At 44.2% G+C, this 27,470-nt stretch overlaps 1 protein-coding gene across 3 annotated transcripts in view; it reads right to left on the bottom strand.

The window, feature by feature from the left end:
- Nucleotides 1-20,070, bottom strand: part of abcb6a (ATP binding cassette subfamily B member 6 (LAN blood group) a) — a 183,288-nt gene extending 163,218 nt beyond the window's left edge. For 2 of the 3 annotated variants that reach the window (XM_067986965.1, XM_067986967.1), the window contains exons 1-3: nt 19,949-20,070; nt 18,413-18,944; nt 5,134-5,271 (exon numbers count right to left, since the gene is read on the bottom strand). In XM_067986965.1, coding sequence (XP_067843066.1) covers nt 5,134-5,271; nt 18,413-18,928 — 654 coding nt within the window. In that variant the 5' untranslated portion in view covers nt 18,929-18,944; nt 19,949-20,070. The remainder of the gene's footprint in view (nt 1-5,133; nt 5,272-18,412; nt 18,945-19,948) is intronic. The other variant, XM_067986966.1, reaches the window with a different exon arrangement.
- Between the last annotated feature and the right edge of the window lie 7,400 nt (nt 20,071-27,470).

The following is a 27,470-nucleotide window of genomic DNA, read 5'->3' as shown; positions in this document are numbered from 1 at the left end:
GTTCAAGACTGCCACAGCTCTGGAACCTGAGGACACAGGCGCAAGCTTAGGGCAGGGAAGGGGCACTGATAGAACTAATTTACACAACGGGTGTTGAACGTGTGGAGTGGCCTGTCTGACGAGGTATGGAGTTAGTTTTTCAGATGAGTCAGTGATCTGCAGAGCCTTTCCCGGTCCTTTACATTTTGAATGTTCCTAGGTTATAACACAAGCTTATTCTTCTGCCTTGTGAAGACTCACCATGATCTTTCCCTCCTCAGCTATTCCTGTAATGTCAAGTGGGGGAACTTGCTCTTGGAGGAGAGTTCTGTTCACTTCAGCAGGAGTGGGGGGCAGTACTTCAGACGGGCCCGAGAGCCAACCCAGAGGCGCCTGGCTGTGGAAAAGTGCACAGCCGGCTAAATCCCAGTAGTATTGCACATTCAGCTGGAAGTGTGTTTTGTCTAGGGTCCGGCGGCTCTGGATTGGCTGGCTCCCGGGCCGACTAAACACCCAACCACACCCCCCCCGACCCCGCTAAATTTACCGGAGCCCCCCCACTACTCTGAAAACCAAGTGACCCAGCAGAGCAGCCGAGGAGAGAGCGAGGCCTGAAATGGAGGCAAGACAATTAAGCAGGTAACTTATACAATTTATGACTGTGGATATTTTCTAAAGCACAGACAGATTGGGGCGAGGGGAGAAAGAGACTCTGAACAGGAAGGGGAACCTTCAGACTTATAGTTCTTTGGCTGAGGGCATTTATCTGAAACAATGGCCGCTTCTTGTCTCCTTATATTTATTTTGTTTTTGAGGGGGAAAGCTTCCCTTTTTTTGTAAACTTGTTCTGGATTCTCAAGTCCCTGATTGTTGCTTTCAGCTGCGTCAGTCCTACTCTCTGGAATTCTATCCCTAAAACCCTCCTCTGCCTCTCTCCCTGCCATCAAAGGTCTCCTCAGAATCTTGCCGATGATTTTGACCACACCTCTTGTCATCTCTCCTAACTCCTTGTCGTCCATATCCCCTTGGTGACTTAGGGCAGCTTGCTTTGAAGGTGAAAGTTACACTCTGTTGAGGCACGGGATTTTTCTTGTGTTCTAGTACAGACGGTGGGAGGCAGAAGTGAACATGAATTAAAAGAAAATGGTCTTAACTGGATGTGTCCGACAGCAGTGGCTGAGGCAGGCCAGCAGAGGGCCCCTTTACTCTACAGTTACTGAACAGGCTGCCTTACTAAAAACATGAACGAGATAAACCTTCTGGTTTCTCTACTGCAAAGTTGGAAAGAATTTTCAACCAGATTTATTTTGTGGCGGGGAAGGGAAAAAAAATTGCCAAACATTCTGAGCCTCATCTCCCACCACCAACACAATATTATTTTTTAATCTCTACCCTAAATATTCAAGATGTGGAGATGCCGGTGATGGACTGGGGTGGACAAATGTAAGGAATCTTACAACACCAGGTTATAGTCCAACAGTTTTATTTGAAAATCACAAGCTTTCCTCCCACACACCTGACGAAGGAGGTAAGCTCCGAAAGCTTGTGATTTTCAAATAAAACTGTTGGGACTATAACCTGGTGTTGTAAGATTCCCTAAATATTTAACACAGCCATTTTAACTTTTGGGTGTCAGCTGTGGCTCAGTGGGTAGCACTCTCGCCTCTGAGTCAGAAGGTCATGGATTCAAGCCCCACTCGAGACTTGAACACCAAATCTAGGCTGACACTCCAGTGCAGTACTGAGGGAGTGCTGCACTGTCGGAGGTGCCGTCTTTCAGACGAGATGTTAAACTGAGGCCCCCAGCTGCCCTCTCAGGTGGACGTAAAAGATCCCATGGCACTATTTTGAAGAAGAACAGGAGAGCTCTGCACTGGGAGTGTCAGCCTGGATTCTGTGCTCAAGTCTCTGGATTGTAACTTGAACCCACGACACTCAGACTCAGAGGCGAGAGTGCTACCCACTGAGCTAAAGGTTAAAATGGCTGCGTTAAATATTTAAGGTGGATATTAAAAAATGTGTAAATGGTGAGGCTCAGAATGTTTAGCAATTTTTTTCTGACTCAGAGGCGAGAGTGCTACCAACTGAGCCATGGCTGACGCCTATCAGGGCTCGTGCTCCCAATGTCTGTCCAGTGACCCATGATGGAAAGTGCGTAAGTTGGGAAGACAGGTTTGGGCTTGGCTGCAATGTCCTTTACAGTCAAGTCGACCGCTGATCCTCACTTAGTAGGTGCACAACCCAGCAAAACAGAGTCAAAGTTTTCAGGAAAGGAGGGGAAGAAAGCAATTGGGCACAAACAGAAGATAAGGGTGACTGAGGCAGTAGCCAGGCCTGCTTGTTCAGTATTGGCCAATACGTTAGCCACAAGTGACTAATTGGGAATCCAGGTGTGGATCATTGCATTTTGGGTTAGTAAACAAAAAATGAGTAATAGACATCACTGTTGGGTCTGTCATCTTACATCGAGTCTACAACACAGAAACAGGTCATTCAGCCCAACTGGTCTATGCCAGCCTTTATGCTCCACATGAGCCTCCTCCCACCCCTCTTTATCTAACCCTACCAGCATATCCTTCTATTCCTTTCATGTGTTTATCTAGCTTCCCCTTAAATGCATCTATGCTATTTGCCTCAACTACTCCTTATAGTAGCACGTTCAACATTCTAACCACTCTCTGGGTAAAGAAGTTTCTCCTGAATTCCCTCTTGGATTTATTAGTAACTATTTTATATTTATGACCTCTAGTTTTGGTCCCCCCCCACAAGTGGAAACATTTTCTCTACGTTTACCCTATCAAACCCTTTCATTATCTTAAAAACCTCCATCAGGTCATCCTTCAGCCTTCTCTTTACTGGAGAAAAGAGCCCCAGCCTGTTCAGCCTTTCCTGACAAATATATCCATTCAGTTCTGGTAACATCCTTGAGAGTCTTTTTTGCACCTTTTCCAATGCCTATACATCTTTTTTTATAATATAGAGACCAGAACTGTGCACAGTACTCCCAGTGTGGTCTAACCAAGGTTCTATACAAGTTTAACATAACTTCTCTGCTTTTCAATTCTATCCCTCTAGAATCTCAATACTCATATTTGCATGGTGTATGAATGTGAACTTTAATCCTTTTCTGAGTTTGTTGGTACAATGGTAAGATGAAAAGCAGAGTGCGTGAGTGTTTATTGATCATCGTGAGTGGTTTACTTCCTGAATTACTGAATGGTGGTAGACGTTTGTTAAGTACATATACAGATGTAATACATTTACCTGGTGTGTGTGTGTGTGTGTGTGTGTGTGTGTGTGTGTGTGTGTAAGGCGTTTTCTACTAAGATTAGTGCATGTGGCTAAAATGGTGCTGCCGTAGCCACACCTGTGGCTCGTCAGCGATTTCTCGTTAATTTTTGCTATTTACCTGTACAGCCTGTGCACCGACTGGGCAAATTTGTTGAACAAGGTGCTCGGTGGTTGCTGAGTGCCTTTATAGTTCCTGTACATCGTCAATGTAGCTGCTACCATTCAAAGTTACCCATCGCTGAGTGTATTCACTACAAACTACGAGGAGCACGGATGGGCTGTTTTGTTGTATTCTGCCACTACCCGATATGGAACACAAAATGAAGCCCACAACATAACACACTAGAGGTACGACTTTGGATGAAAAATTAAATCAAGCCCTGTCCGTCAAAGGGATTTGATAGGGTAGATGCAAAGAAATCACCTCACTAAGTTAGGTGGCACAGTAAGTAATGCAGATGGGAGCAGAAAGTTGTAAAGGGACATTGATAGATTAAGTGAGTGGGCAAAACTGTGGCAGATGGAGTTTAATTCCAAGCCTCATTCCCCACCACCAACACAACATTATTTTTTAATCTCTACCCTAAATATTTAAAGCAGCCATTTTAACTTTTAAGTGTCAACTGTGGCTCAGTGGGCAGCACTCTCACCTCTGAGACAGAATGGTTGTGGGTTCAAGCCCCAGTCTAGAGACTTGAGAACCAAATCTAGGCTGACACTCCAGTCCAGTACTGAGGGAGTGCTGCACTGTCGGAGGTGCCGTCTTTCAGATGAGATGTTAAACTGAGGCCCAATCTGCCCTGTCAGGTGGGCGTTAAAGATCCTACGGCGCTATTTCAAAGAACAGCAGGGGAGGCCACGGTTCAAACAATGCCTTTCTGAAGGATAGCACCTGTGATAATACAGTACTCCTCGGTACTGCAAAACGACCGACTCAGAAGCGAGATATTATCAACTGAACTACGCTGAGACGTAGGATGAATTTTTTTTTTAAAAAGGAATAGCACAAGACAAAATAATCATACATGGCTGTGGAGTAATTGAACCTTTTCTAAGTATTTTGAGTCTTGGCTCGGTGGTATCACTCTCACCTCTGAGAAGGTTATGGGTTCAAGTCCCACTCCAGAGACTTGAGCACAAAATCTAGGCTAATACTCCAGTGCAGTACTCAGGCAGTCCTGCACTGTTGTAGGTGCCATCTTTCGAATGAGACATTGAACAGAGGGCCTGTCTGCTCTCTCAGGTGGGAATGCACTGCAGCAACTCGCCAAGGCTTCTTCGACAGCACCTCCCAAACTCGGAACCTCTACCACCTAGAAGGACAAGGGCAGCAGGCACATGGGAACAACACCACCTGTACATTCCCCTCCAAGTCACACACCATCCCGACTTGGAAATATATCGCCGTGCCTTCATCGTCGCTGGGTCAAAATCCTGGAACTCCCTTCCTAACAGCGCTGTGGGAGAACCTTCACCACACGGACTGCAGTGGTTCAAGAAGGCAGCTCACCACCACCACCAAGGGCAATTAGAGATGGGCATTAAATGTTGGCCTTGCCAGCGATGCCCACATCCAATGAACGAATAAAAAAAATCCCATGATGCTATTCGAAGAAGAGCAGAGTACTCCCCAGTGTCCTGGCCAATATTTATCCCACAAACACCACCTTAAAAAAAAATGGATGATCTGGTCATTAGCTTATTGCTGTTTGTAGGTCCTCGTTGTGTGCACGTTGGCTGACACATTTCCTACATTACAACAATGGCCGCACTTCCAAAAAGCTCTTTGGGACGTCCTGAGGTTGTGAAAGGCATTATATAAATGCAAGCTCTTTTTTAGTACAATACGTGTGTTCTACATACCTCGCTGTATTCAACATCTCGTTCATCCTCATTAATCATGAGCATATAGGGCCTTCGAGGCAAACCTGGTGCTTTCAGCCCGAGGACAAAGAGCAGAAACGTACAGATGTATCGTACCATCCACAGGCCGAAGTGTACCTGGGAGACAAGATAGAAAAGTCAGCCATTAATCGAGATGGAGTAACAACATACAATGCTGAAAACAAACAACAGGGTTAGCAGCAACTGTAACAAGAAAATACGGTTTTGGATATGTGCCCTTCCTCAGAACTTCAGACGGAGTTTACTTCACTGATTGTTACTGTGTAGTACTTCACAAGGTTCCCACAAGAGCTTTTTCGGACAATTGCAGAAACGTGTTTGTTGGATTGTTATAGGATGTTGTTATATATCCTTTGCCCTTATGTGGAGGTTTTATAGGATATTGTCATATACTCTGTACCTCTAATACAAGCTCGATGACGAGGAAACACAGAGACATCTGATTAATACTCATTATTTATCAAATCAAGTACATAGCACTACCCCTTACATGCAGTGCCCATAAGACTGGTACCAATAGGACACATGTGCAAAGGACTCCTCAGGAATACAGCAAGCTTGTCATCTTGATTGCTCATGTTAGCCTCAGCAGCACTAGGACGAAGTCCCTAAGGAGCTCTGGAGTGTCATATCTCTACAGGATTAATCACGTGATGCTAATATGCCAACACATCCTACCTATGCCTGGAATATATGAATACGCTAGTCTACTACATTATTGCATAAAGTGGCGTTTATTAGGTAATCCTTTCCAATAAGCCTGCGCTACGCCACTTGTTTTTCATTCATTGTACTCACGAATAAGAAACCGTGGATATCAGTTATGGTCTTCCTTTCTTATCTTCTTCTAGTACAGCCATAACTAGCTCTATTTGTACCAGTTACTCCCTTACATACTCCTAACTACGTGGCGATATTTCCTCTCTTTCCACATACAATTAGTGCGGTAATGTCTGCTATACTCCAGACTTGATATCACACAATTTGCAACTACTGCAGCATTAGTCTTTAATATGTGTGTATATATAAATAGAAAAGCTTACCATGGCTATTCTACCTGATACACCTATTCTTGCAGTGTTTCTCCCAGCATATCCCCTTTCCAGTTTGTCAGAAGACAGGTGAAAATGGTTAGCAATTCCTCACAGCTCCAACTCGCACAGGCTGTGTGCAACCATGGTTCTACTTTATACATTTTTGAATGTCCTCATTAAAAGGAGTCAAATAGTACAAGTACTTCAAACCAACATAGCGCCAAATTCAAATGTAAAACATTGAATACATAAGAAAGCATGGAATAGAAATAAGAAATTTGACACATTAAGCCCATTCCTCCCACAGGTCACAGACAATCTGTTCCAAAATGGTTCTCTGACCCAAGGAAAGTTTGCTCTGCCACCAATGGTAACTAGGGCAGATCCAGAGAACACCCGTCCTTCCCCATATCCATCATTATTAAACAATCATCAAATGTCAGGATGGACACCATATATATTTATTATAAAGAAAAGGCTAGATTTCACTAGTAACAGTTGTCAAGGTGTGAGCCTTGGCTCAGTGGTAGCACTCTTGCCTCTGAATCAGAAGATCGTGGGTTCAAGCATCACTTCAGAGACTTGAGCACATAACCTAGGCTGACTCTTCAGTGCCAGTACTGAACAAGTGCTGCACTGTTGTCTTTCAGATGGGACATTAAACCGAGGCCCCGTCTTCCCCTCTCAGGTGGACATAAAAGATCCCACGCCACTATTCGAAGAGGAGCAGGGGAGCTCTCCCAGAGTCCTGGCCAATATTAATCCCTCAACCGACATCACTAAAACAGATTATCTGGTCATTATCTCATTGCTGTTTGTGGGAGCTTGCTGTGCACAAATTGGCTGCTGTGTTTCCTACATTACAAGTGACTACACTTCAAAAGTATTTCATTGGCTGTACAGTTTTTTGGGACGTCCTGAGGTCGAGAAAGGAGCTATATAAATGCAAGTTCTTTCTTTCTCGAGAAATGGAAACCACCAAAACACTTTACACAAGGGACGATATGTTTCCTGTGTTCATGATTACCGTCCTACTTCACCATCAAAAATGGACTTAAGTACCTGATGCTCCCATGAGATTACTCGATTAAAACCCCCAGCTCAGTCGTTCCACAATCCTTGTTACCGTATGCTCCATCTTGCAATGTCCCCCCCCCTCCCCTTACAACATTCCATTCCACCAACTCATCCACCTACTCCACTCCCCTCCTCTACTGTTGACACTGAAATAGAATCATACAGCACAAAGGAGGCCATTTGGCCGATTGCGCCTGGGCCAGCTCTTTGAAAGAGCTATCCAATTAGTTCCACTCCCCATGTCTTTCCTCATAGCCCTGCAAGTTTCAAGCATATATCCAATTCCCTTTTGAAAGTTACTACTGAATCTGCTTCTACCACCCTTTCAGGCAGGCAGACCATAACAGCTCGCTGTGTAAAAAAAATTCTCATCTCCCCTCTGGTTCTTTTGCCAATTATCTTAAATCTCTGGTTACCGATCAGACTGCTAGTGGAAACTGTATCTCCTTATTTACTCTATCAAAACCCTTCATAATTTTGAACACCTCTATTAAATCTCCCCAAAATCTTCTCTGCTCAAAGGGGAACAATTCCAACTTGAGTTGGAAACCACTTTACAAAATTTCATGCTGCAACAGATATGACACAGGCTCCAATGGAACATAGGAACAGGAGTAGGCCATTCAGCCCCTCGTGCCTGCTCCGCCATTTGAGAAGATCATGGCTGATCTGTGATCTAACTCCATATACCTGCCTTTGGCCCATATCCCTTAATACCTTTGGTTGCCAAAAAGCTATCTATCTCACATTTAAATTCATCAATTGAGCTAGTATCAATTGCCGTTTGCGGAAGACAGTTTCAAACTTCTACCACCTTTTGTGTGTAGAAATGTTTTCTAATCTCGCTCCTGAAAGGTCTGGCTCTAATTTTTAGACTGTGCCCCATGCTTCTAGAATCCCCAACCAGCGGAAGTAGTTTCTCTCTATCCACCCTATCCGTTCCCCTTAATATCTTATAAACTTCGATCAGATCACCCCTTAACCTTCGAAACTCCAGACAATACAACCCCAATTTGTATAATCTCTCCTCGTAACTTAACCCTTGAAGTCCGGGTATCATTCTAATAAACCTACACTGCACTCCCTCCAAGGCCAATATGTCCTTCCAAAGGTGCGGTGCCCAGAACTGCTCACAGTACTCCAGGTGCGGTCTAACCAGGGTTTTGTATAGCTGCAGCATAACTTCTGCCCCCTTGTACTCTAGTCCTCGAGATATAAAGGCCAGCATTCCATTAGCCTTCTTGATTATTTTCTGCACCTGTTCATGACACTTCAATGATCGATGTATCTGAACCCCTAAGTCCCTTTGGACATCCGTAGTTTTTACCATTTAGAAAGTACCCTGTTCTATCCTTTTTTGATCCAAAGTGGATGACCTCACATTTGTCCACATTGAATTCCATTTGCCACAGTTTTGCCCATTCACCTAATCTATCAATATCCCTTTGTAATTTTATGTTTTCATCTACACTGCTTACAATACCACCAATCTTTGTGTCATCGGCAAACTTAGATATGAGACTTACTATGCCTTCAACTAAGTCGTTAATAAATATTGTGAATAATTGAGGCCCCAAGACAGATCCCTGCGGGACTCCACTAGTCACATCCTGCCAATGTGAATACCTACCCATTATCCCTACTCTCTGTCGCCTTTCGCTCAGCCAACTTCCGAACCAAGTCCGTACTTTTCCCTCGATTCCATGGGCTTCTAACTTAGCTAACAGTCTCTTATGTGGGACCTTATCAAATGCCTTCTGGAAGTCCATATAAATAACATCCATTGACATTCCCCTGTCCACTACTTTAGTCACCTCTTCAAAAAATTCAATCAGGTTTGTCAGGCACGACCTACCTTTCACAAATCCATGCTGGCTCTCTCTGATTAACTGAAAATTCTCGAGGTGTTCAGTCACCCTATCCTTAATTATAGACTCCAGCAATTTCCCCACAACAGATGTTAGGCTAACTGGTCTATAATTCCCCGGTTTCCCTCTCTCCCCTTTCTTAAAAAGCAGAGTGACGTGCAATTTTCCAATCTAGAGGGACAGTTCCTGAATCTGGAGAACTTTGAAAGATTATAGTTAGGGCATCTGCAATCTACTCACCAACTTCCTTTAAAACCCTGGGATGGAAACCATCTGGTCCTGGGGATTTGTCACTCTTTAGTGCTATTATTTTCTTCATTACTGTTGCTTTACTTATGTTAATTTTATCGAGTCCCTGTCCCCGATTCAATATTAGTTTTCTTGGGATTTCCGGCATGCTATCCTCTTTTTTGACTGTAAATACTGACGCAAAGTAATTATTCAACATGTCCGTCATTTCCCCATTGTGAATGACAATATCCCCACTTTCAGTTTTTAAGGGGCCAACACTGCTCCTGACCACCCTCTTTTTCCTAATATAACTATAAAAGTTCTTTGTATTGGTTTTGATATCCCTTGCAAGCTTCTTTTCATACTCTCTTTTTGTAGCTCTTCATACTCTCTTTTTGTAGCTCATGACAACCATCATTATTGACATGCGATTAATCGTTCTACAGCAGCTCAAGGTACTGAACCTAGCTACAACATTCCGCATGCAGCAACAGCAGCCTTTTAATTTCCGCAATACAATGACATCTCCCCATTATATTTACAATCACAGAATCATAGAAGGTTACAGCACGGAAGGAGGCCATTCGGCCCATCAAGTCCGCACCGGCTCCATGCATGAGCAATTCAGCTAGTCCCACTGCCCCGCCCTATCCCCGTAGCCCTGCACATTTTTTCCTTTCAAGTACTAATCCAGTTCCCTTTTGAAGGTCATGAATGTAGTAAGACTTCCTTACTCTTGTAATCCAACCCCCTTGCAATAAAGGCCAACATGCCAGTTGCTTTCCTAATTGCTTGCTGAAACTGCATGCCAATCTATATTAATGACTTAGATGAAGGGACCGAGTGTAATGTATCCAAGTTTGCTGACGATACAAAGCTAGGTGGGACAGTAAGCTATGAGGATACAAGGAGTCTGCAAAGAGATATAGACAGGTTAAGTGAGTGGACAAGAAGGTGGAAGATGGAGTATTGTGTGAGAAAATGTGAGGTTATTCACTTTGGTAGGAAGAATAGAAAAAAGAGTATTTTTTAAATGGTGAGAAACTATTAAATGTTGGAACAAGAAACACAAAAAGTTAGCATGCAGGTACAGCAAGCAATTAGGAAGTCTGATGGCATGTTGGCCTTTATTGCAAGGGGGTTGGAGTACAAGAGTAAGGAAGTCTTACTACAATTGTACAGGGCTTTAGTGAGACGTCACCTGGAGTACTGCATTAGTCTCCTTATCTAAGAAAGGATACATTTGCCTTAGAGGTGGCGCAACGAAGGTTCACTAGATTAATTCCTGGGATGAGAGGGTTGTCTTATGAGGAGAGGTTGAGTAGAATGGGCCTATACTCTCTGGAGTTTAGAAGAACGAGAGGTGATCTCATTGAAACATATAAGATTATGAGAGGGCTGACAGAGTAGATGCTGAGAGATTGTTTCCCCTGGCTGGAGAGTCTAGAACTAGGGGACATAGTCTCAGGATAAGGGGTTGACCATTTAAGACTGAGATGAGGAGGAATTTCTTCACTCAGAGGGTTGTGAATCTTTGGAATTCTCTACCCCAAAGGGTAATGGATACCGAGTCGTTGAGTATATTCAAGGCTGAGATAGATGGATTTTTGGACTCTCGGGGAATCAAGAGATAAGGGGATCGGGCAGGAAAGTGAAGTCGAGGTCGAAGATCAGCCATGATCTGACTGAATGTTGGAGCAGGCTCAAGGGGCCGTATGGCCTACCCCTGCTCCTATTTCTTATGTTCTTCTCTTATGTTCATTACATGATGAAAATGGTGAACCTGCAGGTTTTAACTGTCATTTATAAAGTTTTGGGGTGGAGTAGTAACTATGAGCAGTTAAACAAAACCAATTAAAAACACAAATAAAGAATGAATCTTAAAAGATCAACATTATACAATATGCCAGCAACATCCAACAACAAAACGCAAGCAAGCGTGTTTGGGACCAGGGGAGAGCAAGTCATTTAATATGGCCCTTGGAGGGTCTTAGGCATGATTTTCAGAGCATCAAGAGGAAACTAGTATTTGGGTCTATTCCCCAGATGGTGGTTCAAGAGCACTTTATTTCTTCTGCCATTACACAGACAAAGATAAACATCTCCGCCCTAACAATGCCCAGACGCTCCCACGCTTCTCGTCATCAGATTACTGTTTGCCCATTTTCTTGTGATTTTTGCCCTCCCACAGGAAGTTGTCCACTGGTTTGCCCCACAGCAGCGGGACAAGCCTGCCCTCTTCTTGTGATTGATAACTCAAAAGAAGGGGGGCCGGGAGTGAATAAATTGTTCGTAAGACAGGGAGATTGAGCCGCCTTCCATAGTCGCTCCTTACACGGCAAGCGAGAGGACATCGCTGCCTGTTTCCAGAGAGCTGGAAGAAGGAACAGTGCACGGCGAAGAGAAGGTACATTATTCTAGAGTGTAATGGGAACTCCACAGGAAGACACAAGGCACGTTGCAATAGATTTGCTGCAACAGAGACCCTATGATAAAACAGACAATGCAGTATCCTGGGCCGACGTTATCAGACAGAGGGAAAAGTCCAGAAGACATTCGAGAGGGAGATACACTCCGCCACACCCTCTCCAACACTAATCTATCCACGGCTGCTAAGAAATGTTTGACCAAAACTGAATTAAACTAACTGTTTAAAAACAAACATTCATTCTCAAAGTAAAAGTTAGCACCAATTAAAATTGAATAGTCATAGATTCATACAGCACAAAAGAAGGCCATTTAGCCCATCGTGTCTGTGCCAGCTCTTTGAAAAGAGCTAGCCAATTAGTCCCACACCCCCTGCTCTTTTCCCATCGCTCTGCAAAAGTCTCCTTTTCAAGTACATATCCAATTCCACAAATAGATTAACACAAACAACAAGATTTCAATAATATTTGAAAACAAAGGGTAAGACGACGACACGACACTGAGTGACTCAGTGAAACTATTCCGAGGCAAGTAAATAAGAAGTAATACCACGTGATTCATTATGCAGAGTCACTGCACATGCCTTGGCAGTGGATTATATAAACAGAAACACACACTTGTGCATTGCCTCAGTTCAAGAGGAATTTATAGTAATTATAAAATTTTGCATTGCACAGAAAGGAAATGGGGCCACTAAGAGACAGATCTAAGAGTGCTACAGCACACCACTCAAATACTAAAAGTATGTCTGTACACACACAGCCTTGCTCCTCTCCCTCATGAAGCCTCCGTTCCACACACAGTCAGAGCAGTCAGCCTCCCACCCAAGCATCCAGATACTCAAGGATAAAATAGGCAGAAAATAACACTTAAAAGGAACGGTGTCAAAGAACCAATCCACTTTAACTATTTTTTAAATTTTCATTTTCATTTTCAGTTAAATAGGGACAATACAGTATTCCTTAGGAACATAGGAACACGAGGAAACCATTCAGCCCCTCGAGCCTGTTCCGCCATTCAATTAGATCATGGCTGAACTGTATCTCATATCCATCTACCTGCCTTGGTTCCGTATCCTTTAACGCCCTTGCCTCACAAAAATATATCAATCTTAGTTTTGAAATTTTCAATTGACCCCCAGCCTCAACAGCTTTTTTTGGAGGGGGGGGGGAAAGAGTTCCAGATTTCCACTACCCTTTGTGTGAAGAAGTGCTTCCTGACATCACCCCTGAACAGCCTAGCTCTAATTTTAAGGTTGTGCCCCCTTGTTCTGGACTCCCCCACCAGAGGAAATAGTTTCTCTCTATCTAACCTATCAACTCCATTAATTGTCGTAAATACCTCAACTAGATCACCCCTTAATCTTAATCCTTTTAATCCAGTTCTTTAATTCAGATTATCTGATGACTTCAGTTCTTCGCGCACAAGGAAAAGATATATGCTGTTTTAACTAAGTTGCTTAACTCTAATTACTGGTTAATTCAATTTATTTTATGCAAAAACAACCTTAAATTAACAGAAGTAGATTGTACCTGGATTTCACTCCATTATTATCTTCATTTGTGACATGGTTTAAAGTAAACGGAATGAATCAGTCAAAACCCTCACAAAACTCGATTGGTTCCATTCTTACCTATCCAATTGCAGCCAGAGCATCTCCAGCAATGGCTTCTCTTCCCACCCCCGCACCTTTACCTCCAGGGTCCCCCAAAGATCTGTCCTTGGCCCTCTGCTCTTACTCATGCTGCCCTTTGGTGACATCATCCACAGACATGGGGTCAGCTTCCACATGTATGCTGATGACAGTACCTCTCCAACACTTCCCTCAAAACCTCCACTGCCTCTGTGTTGTCAGACTGCTTGTTCAATATCCAGCCTCGGATGAACCGAAATTTCCTCCATTTAAGCATTGGGAAGACTAAAGCCATTGTCTTCAGCCCCCACCACAAACTCCGTACCTTTGCCACCGATTCTATTCCCCCCTCACTAGCCACCGTCTCGGGCTGAACCATTGTTCGCAACCTCGGCACCCAATTTGACCTTGAGCTGAGCTTCCGACCACATATCCTCTCCATCACAACGACTGTCTACTTCCACCTCCGTAATATAGCGTCTCAGCCCATCCATGCCTTTGTTACCTCTAGACTCAATTATTCCAATGTTCTCCTGGCTGGCCTCCCATCTTGCACCCTCCATAAACTTCAGCTCATCCAAAACTCTGCTGCCCGTACCTAACTTGCACCAAGTCCCGTTCACCCATCAACCCTAAGCTCGCTGACCTACATTGGCTCCGGTTAAAGATGCCAAAAAAACATTGTTGTTCACAAAACTGCTCTAGCACTTCAACCATTTATAACTGCGAGTCTGAAGGATTAAAACAACAGACAAGCTGACTAGTGCTTCTCATTCATAAGTTAGGACAATTCATTCTTACATTGCTGCAGCATGAGAAATCACCTAAGGGATAATTTTCCGACTCTGTGCCGTATATGGGTGTGCAGAAATGGGCCGACACATGGCAGATGAAATTTAATGCAGTGTGAAGTGCTCTCTCCTCCTTTAAGATGCTCCTTAAAACCTCTATCTTTGACCAAGCTTTTGGGCACCTGTCCTAATGTCTCCTTCTTTGGCTCAGTGTCAATTTTTGTCTGATTACCCTCCTATGAAGCACCTTGGGACGTTGTACTACGTTAAAAGGTGCTATATAAATGCAAGCTGTTGTGTTGCGATTCGTTCTCCCAAAACGCATGAGGGGAGGCAATATAAACAAAATGATAACAATTTTAAAGGGGGTTTACGTGTACAAATCTTTGAAGGTGGCAGGACAAGTCGATAAAGCTGTTAAAAAAGCATTTGGGATCCTGGGCTTTATAAACAGAGGCATAGAGTACAAAAGCAAGGAAGTTATGGTAAACTTTTATAAAACTCTGGTTAGGCCTCAGCTGGAATATTGTGTTCAATTCTGGGAACCACACTTCAGGAAGGATGTCAAGGCCCTATAGAGGGTGCAGAGGAGATTTACCAGAATGATACTAGGGATGAGGGACATCAGTTATATGGAGAGATCAGAAAAGCTGGGACTGTTCTCGTAGTATAGTATGTTACATCACAGGAGGAGGCCATTTGGCCCATCATGGCTGTGCCGGCTCTTTGAAAGAGCTATCCAATTAGTCCCACTCGTCCTGCTCTGCCCCCATAGCCCTACAAATTTTTTCCCTTCAAGTATTTATCCAATTCCCTTTTGAAAGTTACTACTGAATCTGCTTCCACCGCCCTTTCAGGCAGTGCATTCCAGATCATTATAACTCACTGTGTAAATAAATGTTTTGTCATGTCGCCTCTGTTATGATCTGGAATGTACTGCCTGAAAGGGTGGTGGAAGCAGGTTCAAAAGTAACATACAAAAGCGAACTGGATATATACTAGAGAAGGAAAAATTAGCAGGGTTATGGGGAAAGAGATGGGGGAGTTGGATTAATTGGATAGCTCTTTCAAAGAGCCAGCACAGGCATGATGGGCTGAATGTCCTCCTTCTGTGCTGTAAGATTCTATGATATTCGCCGAATCCCCCACCATTAACATCCTGGGGATCAGCATTGACCAGAAACTTAACTGGACCAGCCACATAAATACTGTGGCTACGAGAGCAGGTCAGAGGCTGGGTATTCTGCGACGAGTGACTCACCTCCTGACTCCCCAAAGCCTTTCCAACACCTACAAGGCACAAGTCAAGAGTGTGATGGAATGCTCTCTACTTGCCTGGATGAGTGCAGCTCCAACAACACTCAAGAAGCTCGACAACATCCAGGACAAAGCAGCCCGCTTGATTGCCACCTCATCCACCACCCTAAACATTCACTCCCTTCCTCACCGGCGCACTGTGGCTGCAGTGTGTACCACAGGGTGCACTGCAGCAACTCACCAAGGCTTCTTCAACAGCACCTCCCAAACCCACGACCTCTACCACCTAGAAGGACAAGGGCACCAGGCACATGGGAACACCACCACCTGCACATTTCTCTCCAAGTCACATACCAGCTGACTTGGAAATATATCGCCGTTCCTTCTTCGTCGCTGGGTCAAAATCCTGGAACTCCCTACCTAACAGCACTGTGGGAGACCCTTCACCACACGGACTGCAGCGGTTCAAGGCAGCCGCGCCCCACCACCTTCTCAAGGGCAATTAGGGATGGGCAATAAATGCTGGCCTTGCCAGCGATGCCCACATCCCATGAACGAATAAACAAAAGTCTTTCCTGATGGCAACGCATATTGGAAATCTAGGGGCATGCTGTGCACAAATTTCTAACCATTCTTACTCTCTTTATGAAGGGAGAGGAACGATTGTCCTTAAATTATAACATATACTGGTGGATCTCCTGTTCCTGTTTTACGGTGACAGGAATGTTATACCATGAAATGCGCAGTGTACACTGTAATACAATACAGGCTCTTGCAACCACAGAGAGTTAGTGTTTCAGGAGTGACCTTCACCAGTTCTGACCAAGGGTTCAATTCAAAAACATCAATGTACCTTTCTCCTTTAGATACTGACTAGCCTGCTGTATCTTTCTAGCATTTTTTTGTAGCTAGTAATAAATCTTTGGAGTGAGTTACCACATTTAACATAATTGGTATAATCAGGTGTCAGCTGTGGCTCAGTGGGTAACATTCACCTCTGAGTCAGAAGGTTGTGGGTTCAAGCTCCGCTCCAAAGATTTGAGCACAAAATCCAGGCTGACACTCCCAGTGCAGTATTGAGGGGACACTGCACTGTTGGAGAGGCAGTACTGAGGGAGTGCTACACTGTCGGAGGTGTCGTCTTTCGTATGAGATATTAAACCAAGGCCCCGCCTGCTCTCTCAGGTGGACGTAAAAGATCCCACTCCACTATTTCACAGGGGAGCTCTCCCAGTGTCCTGGCCAATATTAACCCTCAACCAACATCATTAAAGCAGGTTATCTGGTCATTTATCTCATTGCTGTTTGTGGGACCTTGCTGTGTGCAATTTGGCTGCTGCAGTTCCCTACACTGCTAAAAATTTTTTTTAAGTACTTCATTGTCTGTAAGGCACTTTGGGACATCCTGAGGTCATAAAAGGTGCTATATAAATGCAAGTTTTTCTTTATAATGAAGGTGACGTCACTCCTGGGTATCTGATATTTTATATATAAACCATCTGAATCCTGCAATTATGCACCAGCCTGTAACTCACTCCCAGGTATCCATTATTTTGATTGGGAGCAGCAAAATCTTATCCTGAGCTGAAAACATGCAAAAATGAGCGACCACCTGTAATTATATTATTCCTCAACTATCCGCTGCAAGTTTCCCCCCCCACCAACCACCCACCTTGAATAAATCAGGTAAGAAAGCATCTGCACCACTTTATAATAATTTTTATCCAGCTGATATATAAATTTATTCAGGGTTTTTTTCTACCGTAGTCATTTGAGACGAGACATGACATGTGGTAAGTGGAGCAGGCTTCAGGGGAGAAAGGTGACTTTGGACCTTTGGTTCCCAAAACTCTTCACCGCTGACGTTTTCCTCGTGTCATAGCTGGGTCTGTTGCTATGATTAGTCAACAACTTCATTATTGTTGTATCATGTGCCCACCAGGAATGTAAAAGGCCAACTAGATGGGCCTTGGTCTATTTTCGTCTAGCAATTCCTATGTTCCTATTTGACTGATTTATTTCCCACCGGTACTTCAGTAAAGTGGAGATGGAGCGTGAGTGTGCATTAGGAGTGTGAGCAATGTTTGTGTTACCTGAGTTTCTCATGTCAGAGATGATGGGATTTGATTTTAACATCCTCCCCTGGCGGAAACCAGCTGGGAGGACAGTTAAAATGGATCGGTGACTTACTCACTCCTTTTCCGCACCGATCTGACAGACTACAATATTAAATTGCAGGTGGCAAAGACTGAAGTCACTGTGGTCCTTTTTAAATATGCAGATTGGACTCGGATGACATCACGGGGGCCGCTATCTGCTATTTTAACCTGAGGCCTGAGCAGAGGGAGCAGTGGTTTCACCGCCAGACCAAACCTGCCAGAAATAGGAGCCAGGGCTAGAAGAGGCCCAAGCAAGATGAGTTTTTAATGTTTTTTTTTATAACTTTCCTTGTGGGCCATGAGGAGCAGGAAAGCTCATCTGGGCCCCACAAGGAAACCTTGGGTCTCCCCTATCCCAGGTATTCCTCCCTCTCACTTCCTGGAACACTTACCTTGTGCCGGGGACCATTCTCACAGGTCCTTAGCATCGGTTTCCTACCACCTGATTTTAACGGTCGGGCTGCCGATTCCTGGCTCTTTTGGTCGGAAAGTCGGCAAGTGGCATGTTAATGAGGCCCGGTTCTGATGAAAGGTCATTGACCTGGAACATTGTTTCTCTCTTCGCAGATGCTGGAAATTGTGTGTTTCCAGAATGTTATGTTTTATCTCTAATCAACATGACGACTTCTTCATAAACAGACAATATAAAATCACGGATAGGCATTAAAAAAAACAATTATGTATGGATCTGAGAAGCACCTTGCTGAGCTCAACCCTTACATACCCAATCCACCTTTAGCTCCACATCAAGTGAACCTACCTTATGGTCAGTGCTGTCTAGTGACCACCACCACAGAGGACTTTTCCACGACACAAACGCCAGATTCTCAGCTGCAAAAGCCAAAGCCCAGAAGAGTAGCAGAATGGTACTGTGACCACGTGTCCTGTCCCGTACCAACACCCTGGTGCGTTCCAGGTTCAGCAGAAAGATGGTACATACCCACCCAACCACAGACAGGCATGAGTAAATGATCGTGTATCCATACACTGTGCCCAAGCCAAAGGACTGCCAAAGGATATAGGTTCCAAACTGCAGTAGCAGGATCACCGATAGGAACAACTGCAGCAGGAAGAGACGAGAGCGAGGTACATACTTTGGCTCCATTGTAGTGCCATACATGTTGTAGCAAACACACTGCAACGCACCAAGGAGGAAGCTGATGCTCAAGAGTACTGTTGGAACAAGGGTGAAATAAAAACATGGGAAAAGTCCTTGTTGTATCCATACTTCTGACAGGGATGCATTGCCTTCACAGTAACCTTCAAGAATAGCCATTGTATCGGACAGTCAGCTGTAAAACAAAATAACTAATTGAGTACATAGGAGGCCAACAGGAATAATTGCAGCAGCCACCAAAAACAGTTGCACATTTAAAACTAACTCAACATATACACATTTGTAACCAAATATTTTTTGCTCACTTGCTATCATTACACTACATGACTATTTCTCCATGGCGGTATTGATAGGCCTGTTGCATGAGTCAAAGAAGATCTAACAGGGATGAATTTTGTTGCAAAAAAAATTAAACGTAAATGGTGAGGGTTAAGCTACCACCGTGTAATCTGTCTTTTGCAGGGCTGTAACCAGCACCAAGTACGTTCAGGCTGCGTTTCAGATCAGGGCAGAGGGTAAATCAGGTAAGCGGACTGCAGCGGTTCAAGAAGGCGGCTTGCCACCATCTTCTCAAGGGCAATTAGGGATGGGCAATAATACCAGCCTCGCCAGCGACACCCACATCCCATGAACAAATAATAAAAAAGCAGCTGAGGCACCAGGAAGTGAGGCAACAATGAAAAGGTAAGTGGCAGAAAGATCAGGAAGGCCAGCAGGGCAGAGGCTTAAGGTGAGAAACAGGAGCGGGACAGGGGCAAGCATGAATTTTTAGTCTGGGTTACAGGACAGCATTGATAAGTCAGGTCAGGCCAGCAGCCACTAAGCCCCAGTAGGACATTCCAGTATTCATTTGGTGCTTTGCCACTGCACACTTGGTGTTTTACACCCTTAGTACTTTGACACTGCAGTTGGTGCTTGCACACTTGGTGCTCGGACACTGCTCACTTGGTACTTTTGACACTACCACACTTAATGTTTTGACACTGTGCAATGTCACTTTAAATTGACTGAACTGAACTCTGAGCGATACTCCTTTAAATGGACATTTACAGTGCCGATTGCAGGAGCTGAAAGTTCCACCAAAAAGCAGGAATGAAAAACGCTTGAAATAAATTGAGGAGAATATAACCAGACAGCAGCTCCCCGTGCTCCAAGCTCTTCTCTACCTCCAACACTCACCGCTCTGCTCACTTTATTTTCTCTCTCTCCCGCCCCGAAGACTTGAAGGGGTAAAAAGCCAAACAAGTTAAATGCGCAACACCAACTCCGTCCTCTCTACCCGGTCACACTCGATAATACAACACGCGGCCTAGTTGCCGCCTCCTAACCATCCGCACCGCTCCACTACGCTCACTGGGTCCTAGCGCCCGTATTCGACACATTGTTCTTTTGGATCCGAGAGCCTCCAGCGCCAAGTACACTGCCTCAACTTCCCCTGCATCCTACAGCCTGATTGATTTCAAATGACCTCTGTAATGCCAGGATCTGTTAAGCGACAAACTGCTATCCTCCCTGTCTAGAAAGTGTCATTAATTAAGAAAGAACTTGCATTTCTATAGCACCTTTCATGACCTCAGGCTATCCCACTGCACTTTACAGCCAATGAAGTACTTTTGCAGTGTCGTCACTGTTGTAATGTAGGGGAACACGGCAGCTAATATGCCCAGCAAGCTCCCACAATCATAGAATCATAGAAGTTACAACATGGAAACAGGCCCTTCGGCCCAACATGTCCATGTCGCCCAGTTTATACCACTAAGCTAGTCCCAATTGCCTGCACTTGGCCCATATCCCTCTATACCCATCTTACCCATGTAACTGTCCAAATGCTTTTTAAAAGACAAAATTGTACCCGCCTCTACTACTGCCTCTGGCAGCTCGTTCCAGACACTCACCACCCTTTGAGTGAAAAAATTGCCCCTCTGGACCCTTTTGTATCTCTCCCCTCTCACCTTAAATCTATGCCCCCTCGTTATAGACTCCCCCACCTTTGGGAAAAGATTTTGACTATCTACCTTATCTATGCCCCTCATTATTTTATAGACTTCTATAAGATCACCCCTTAACCTCCTACTCTCCAGGGAAAAAAGTCCCAGTCTGTCTAACCTCTCCCTATAAGTCAAACCATCAAGTCCCGGTAGCATCCTAGTAAATCTTTTCTGCACTCTTTCTAGTTTAATAATATCCTTTCTATAATAGGGTGACCAGAACTGTACACAGTACTCCAAGTGTGGCCTCACCAATGCCCTGTACAACTTCAACAAGACATCCCAACTCCTGCATTCAATGTTCTGACCAATGAAACCAAGCATGCCGAATGCCTTCTTCACCACCCTATCCACCTGTGACTCCACTTTCAAGGAGCTATGAACCTGTACTCCTAGATCTCTTTGTTCTATAACTCTCCCCAACGCCCTACCATTAACAGAGTAGGTCCTGGCCCGATTCGATCTACCAAAATGCATCACCTCTCATTTATCTAAATTAAACTCCATCTGCCATTCATCGGCCCACTGGCCCAATTTATCAAGATCCCGTTGCAATCCTAGATAACCTTCTTCACTGTCCACAATGCCACCAATCTTGGTGTCATCTGCAAACTTACTAACCATGCCTCCTAAATTCTCATCCAAATCATTAATATAAATAACAAATAACAGCGGACCCAGCACCGATCCCTGAGGCACACCGCTGGACACAGGCATCCAGTTTGAAAAACAACCCTCTACAACCACCCTCTGTCTTCTGTCGTCAAGCCAATTTTGTATCCAATTGGCTACCTCACCTTGGATCCCATGAGATTTAACCTTATGTAACAACCTACCATGCGGTACCCTGTCAAAGGCTTTGCTGAAGTCCATGTAGACCACGTCTACTGCACAGCCCTCATCTATCTTCTTGGTTACCCCTTCAAAAAACTCAATCAAATTCGTGAGACATGATTTTCCTCTCACAAAACCATGCTGACTGTTCCTAATTAGTCCCTGCCTCTCCAAATGCCTGCAGATCCTGTCCCTCAGAATACCCTCTAACAACTTACCCACTACAGATGTCAGGCTCACCGGTCTGTAATTCCCAGGCTTTTCCCTGCCGCCCTTCTTAAACAAAGGCACAACATTTGCTACCCTCCAATCTTCAGGCACCTCACCTGTAGCGGTGGATGATTCAAATATCTCTGCTAGGGGACCCGCAATTTCCTCCCTAACCTCCCATAACGTCCTGGGATACATATCATCAGGTCCCGGAGATTTATCTACCTTGATGCGCGTTAAGACTTCCAGCACCTCCCTCTCTGTAATATGTACACTCCTACAGACATCACTATTTATTTCCCCAAGTTCCCTAACATCCATGCCTTTCTCAACCGTAAATACCGATGTGAAATATTCATTCAGGATCTCACCCATCTCTTGTGGTTCCGCACATAGATGACCTTGTTGATCCTTAAGAGGCCCTACTCTCTCCCTAGTTACTCTTTTGCCCTTTATGTATTTGTAGAAGCTCTTTGGATTCTCCTTTGCCTTATCTGCCAAAGCAATCTCATGTCCCCTTTTTGCCCTCCTGATTTCTCTCTTAACTCTGCTCCGGCAATCTCTATACTCTTCAAGGGATCCACTTGATCCCAGCTGCCTATGCATGTCATATGCCTCCTTCTTCTTTTTGACTAGTGCCTCAATCTCCCGAGTCATCCAAGGTTCCCTACTTCTACCAGCCTTGCCCTTCACTTTATAAGGAATGTGCTTACCCTGAACCCTGGTTAACACACTTTTGAAAGCCTCCCACTTACCAGACGTCCCTTTGCCTGCCAACAGACTCTCCCAATCAACTTCTGAAAGTTCCTGTCTAATATCATCGAAATTGGCCTTTCCCCAGTTTAGAATTTTAACTTTTGGGCCAGACCTATCCTTCTCCATAGCTATCTTAAAACTAATGGAATTATGATCACTGGTCCCAAAGTGATCCCTCACTAACACTTCTGTCACCTGCCCTTCCTTATTTCCCAAGAGGAGGTCAAGTTTTGCCCCCTCTCTAGTCAGGCCATCCAAGAACAGACTGAATGAGAAATTCCTCCTGAATACACTCAACAAATTTCTCTCCATCCAAGCCCCTAATGCTATGGCTGTCCCAGTCAATGTTGGGAAAGTTAAAGTCCCCTACTATTACCACCCTATTTTTCTTGCAGCTGTCTGTAATCTCCTTACATATTTGCTCCTCAATTTCCCGTTGACTATTTGGGGGTCTGTAGTACAATCCTATCAAAGTGATCTCTCCCTTCTTATTTTTCAGTTCTACCCATATAGACTCAGTGGGCGAACCCTCGGATATATCCCCTCTCACTACTGCCGTGATGTTCTCCCTAATCAAGAACGCAACTCCCCCTCCTCTCTTACCTCCTGCTCTATCTTTCCTATAGCATCTGTACCCTGGAACATTGAGCTGCCAGTCCTGCCCCTCCCTTAGCCATGTTTCAGTAATAGCTATAACATCCCAGTCCCATCCATGCCCTGAGTTCATCTGCCTTGCCCATCAGACTTCTTGCATTGAAATAAATGCAGTTTAATCTAGACTTCCCTTGGTCTTTGCCCTGCTTTCTCAGACCATCTGTCCGGTCATGTTCTGTACACTCTCCCTTACTGCCTTTTGTTTCTGTCACCACTTTATTTCCCACTGACTTCCTGCATCGGTTCCCATCCCCCTGTCACTTTAGTTTAAACCCTCCCCAACAGCACTAGCAAACACTCCCCCGAGGACATTGGTTCCAGTCCTGCCCAGATGCAGACCGTCCAATTTGTACTGGTCCCACCTCCCCCAGAACCGGTTCCAATGGCCCAGGAATTTGAATCCCTCCCTCTTGCACCATCTCTCAAGCCACGTATTCATCCTAGCTATCCTGTCATTCCTACTCTGACTAGCCCGTGGCACTGGTAGCAATCCTGAGATTACTACCCTTGAGGTCCTACTCTTTAGTTTAACTCCTAACTCCCTAAATTCAGCTTGTAGGACCTCATCCTGTTTTTTACCTATATCGTTGGTGCCTATATGCACCACGACAACTGGCTGTTCACCCTCCCCCTCCAGAATGTCCTGCAGCCGCTCCGAGACATCCTTGACCCTTGCACCAGGGAGGCAACATACCATCCTGGAGTCTCGGTTGCGTCCGCAGAAACGCCTGTCTATTCCCCTTACAATCGAGTCCCCTATCACTATAGCTCTGCCACTCTTTTTCCTGCCCTCCTGTGCAGCAGAGCCAGCCACGGTGCCATGAACCTGGCCACTGCCACCTTCCCCTGGTGAGCCATCTCCCCCAACAGTATCCAAAACGGTATACCTGTTTTGGAGGGAGATGACTGCAGGGGACCCCTGCACTGCCTTCCTACTCTTCCTCTGTCTGTTGGTCACCCATTCACTATCTCCCTCAGTAATTTTTATCTGCGGTGTGACCAACTCACTGAACGTGCTATCCACGACTTTCTCAGCATCGTGGATGCTCCAAAGTGAGTCCATCCGCAGCTCCAGAGCCGTCAAGCGGTCAAACAATAGCTGCAGCTGGACACACTTCCCGCAGGTGAAGGAATCAGGGATACAGGAAGGATCCCTGAATTCCTACATCCCACAAGAGGAACATGACACGGCTGTGGGATCTCCTGCCATGACTTAATCCTTAAGTTAGCTTAACAACAACTACAATGTAAAGAGAAAAAAAAGGAAAGAAAAACTACTTACCACTCCCTTTAAGGAGTTTACTCCTTTAAATTGTTCTTAATTTAGAGAATGTTAACTACACTAGGGACCTTGATTCACTAAAAAATAAACGCTACTTCCTATAAGACCTGCAGACCTTCCCTTTCTTTTTACTTTAGTTACTGTAGATAAGTAGAAATACTCACCTGAACCTACTCACCAATCAGGTGCCTCCCCTGTGTCGCGTCCCGATCTGATTCCTGACGTCACTTCGAACTCGGTCGCAGCTCCACTCGGCTCGGCTCCTCTCAGCTGTTCTCAGCGCTCTGAAATCCCGCCTTTTATCGGACGCTCCCTCCGCTCGGCTCGGCTCCTCTCAGCTGTTCTCAGCGCTCTGAAATCCCGCCTTTTATTGGACGCTCCCTCTGCTCGGCTCGGCTCCTCTCAGCTGTTCTCAGCGCTCTGAATTCCCGCCTTTTATCGGACGCTCCCTCCGCTCCGCTCGGCTCCTCTCAGCAATTAAACAAATGACCAGATCATCTGTTTTAGTGATGTTAGTTGAGGGATAAAATATTGTCCAGAACACCGAGAGAACTCCCCTGCTCGTCTTCAAAATAGTGCTGTGGGATCTTTTACATCCACACAGGGCCTCAGTTTAATGTCTCATTCGAAAGACAGCACTTCCAACACTGCAGCGCTCCCTCAATACGGCACTGAAGAGTTAGCCTAGGTTATGTGCTCAAATCTCTGGAGTGGGACTTGAACCTACAACCTTCTGTGTTAAGAGTCACATGTTTTATTATTTTTGTACACAGGGATAAAGTGTGAGTTTAACATTCTGTAAAGACAGTGCAAGCTGCTGTATTGTTTATTGCTGTTGCTTATCCGTTACTCTAATTAAACTTGTTCTCCAGTCTATAACCTAAACTAGAATCTGATAGAGTGGTTATTTTACCACTTTCCAAAGTCATGTCTGGTAAACTAAATAGATTAACAAAGCTTTATATGTTCAACGCTTACCCCAAAGGGGCAAGAGCTCTACTTACTAAATAAAACAGCCATGGTTGACGAAAGAGGTGAGAGATAACATAAAATTAAAGGAAAGAGCATACAAAAGTGAAAAGAATAATGTAGATTCAGGGGACTGAGAGAGAGATAAAGAACAGAAAAGGAAGACAAAAAAGATAATAAGAGCTGCAAAAAGGGAATGTGAAAAGAAACTCGTGAGAGATATCAAGGTTAACACAAAAAGTTTTTACAATTATGTTGGAAGAAAAAGTGGAGTCAAGAGTAATGTGGGTCCTTTAAAAACAGATGAGGGTAATATTGCAAATTAAAATAAGGAAACGGCAGACTTGTGGAATAATTACTTTGTATCAGTCTTCACAGTAGAGGAAGAGGATAATATACCTGATATTCCAGGGAAACTAATGATGAATCAAGGACTGGAATTCACTAAAGTTAAAGTAAGCAAGAAAACAGTATTAGGGAAAATAATAGCACTAAAGACTGACAAATCCTCAGGGCCTGATGGTTTCCACCCCAGGGTTTTAAAAGTAGGTGAGGAAATTACAGATGCTTTAACCATAATCTTCCAAAGCTGTCTCGATTCAGGAATTATCCCTTTAGATTGGAAACTTGCAAATGTAACTCCATTACTTAAGATGAGAGAGAGAAACCAGGAAATTATAGACCTGTCAGTCTAACATCTGTGTGGAGGAAGTTATTGAAATCTATAATTAAGAAAAGGATGACTGAACACTTCAGAGAAATTTGAGCTGATTAGAGAGCGCCAACATGGCTTTATAACGGGTAGGTCATGTCTAACGAACCTAATTGAATTTTTTGAGGAAGTAACTAAAGTAGTGGACAGGGGAATGTCTATGGATGTAGTTTATATGGACTTCCAGAATGCATTCGATAACGTTCCACATAAGAGACTGTTAGCTAAAATTGAAGCTCATGGAATTGAAGACACATTATTGACCTGGTTAGGAGATTGGTTAGGTGGTGGAAGACAGAGAGTAGGGACAATGGGTAAGCACTCAAATTGGAAGGAAGTGACTATTGGTGTCCCACAAGGATCTGTGCTGGGGCCTCAACTATTCACTATATTTATTAATGACTTAGATAACACAATACAGAGCCATATATTTGAGTCTGCCGCTGACACAAAGATAGGTGGCATAGTAAGATGGGAGCATAAAATTAGAAAGAGATATTGATAGATTAAGTAAGTGGGCAAAACTGTGGCAGATAGACTTTAACACAGGTAAGTGTGAGGTCATCCATTTTGGACCAAAAAAGGATAGATCTGAGTATTTTATAAATGGTGAAAAGCTAGGAATAGTGGAGGTCCAAAGAGATTTAGGAGTCCATGTACACAGATCACTAAAATGTAGTGGTCATGTACAAAAAGTAATCAAAAAGGCTAATGGAATGTTAGCCTTTATATCTAGAGGGCTAGAACATAAAGGGGAGGAAGTTTTACTACAGCTATACAAAGTCCTGGTTGGACCATATCTGCAGTACTGTGTACAGTTCTAGGCACCATACCTTAGAAAGGATAAATTGGCCTTCGTAGCAATACAGTGCAGTGCAGAATATTACCAAGGCTCCAAGGGTTAAATTATGAAGAGAGGTTACATAAACTAGGCTTGTATTCCCTGGAATATAGAAGGTTAAGGGGTGATTTGATTGGAGTTTTTAGGGTTTTGAAAGAAATTGATAGCGTAGATAGAGAGAAACATTTTCCGCTGATGGGGGAGTCTCGGACAAGAGGACGTAATCTTAAAATCAAAGCCAGGCCATTCAGGAGAGAAGTTAGGAAACACTTCTTCATGCGAAGAGTGGTAGAAGTGTGGAACTCCCTCTCACAAAAAGCAGTAGATGCTAGCTCAATTGTTAATTTTAAATCTGAGAATGATAGACTTTTGCTAGCCAAGGGTATTAAAGGATATCGAGCCAAGGCGGGTAAATGGAGTTAGGATACAGATCAGCCATGATCTCATTGAATGGC

This window comes from Heptranchias perlo, chromosome 7 (genome assembly GCF_035084215.1).
Source record: "Heptranchias perlo isolate sHepPer1 chromosome 7, sHepPer1.hap1, whole genome shotgun sequence".
NCBI lineage: Eukaryota > Metazoa > Chordata > Chondrichthyes > Hexanchiformes > Hexanchidae > Heptranchias > Heptranchias perlo.
Note: the sequence above shows the minus strand (reverse complement) of the source record. Positions and strands in the feature narration are given on the sequence as shown.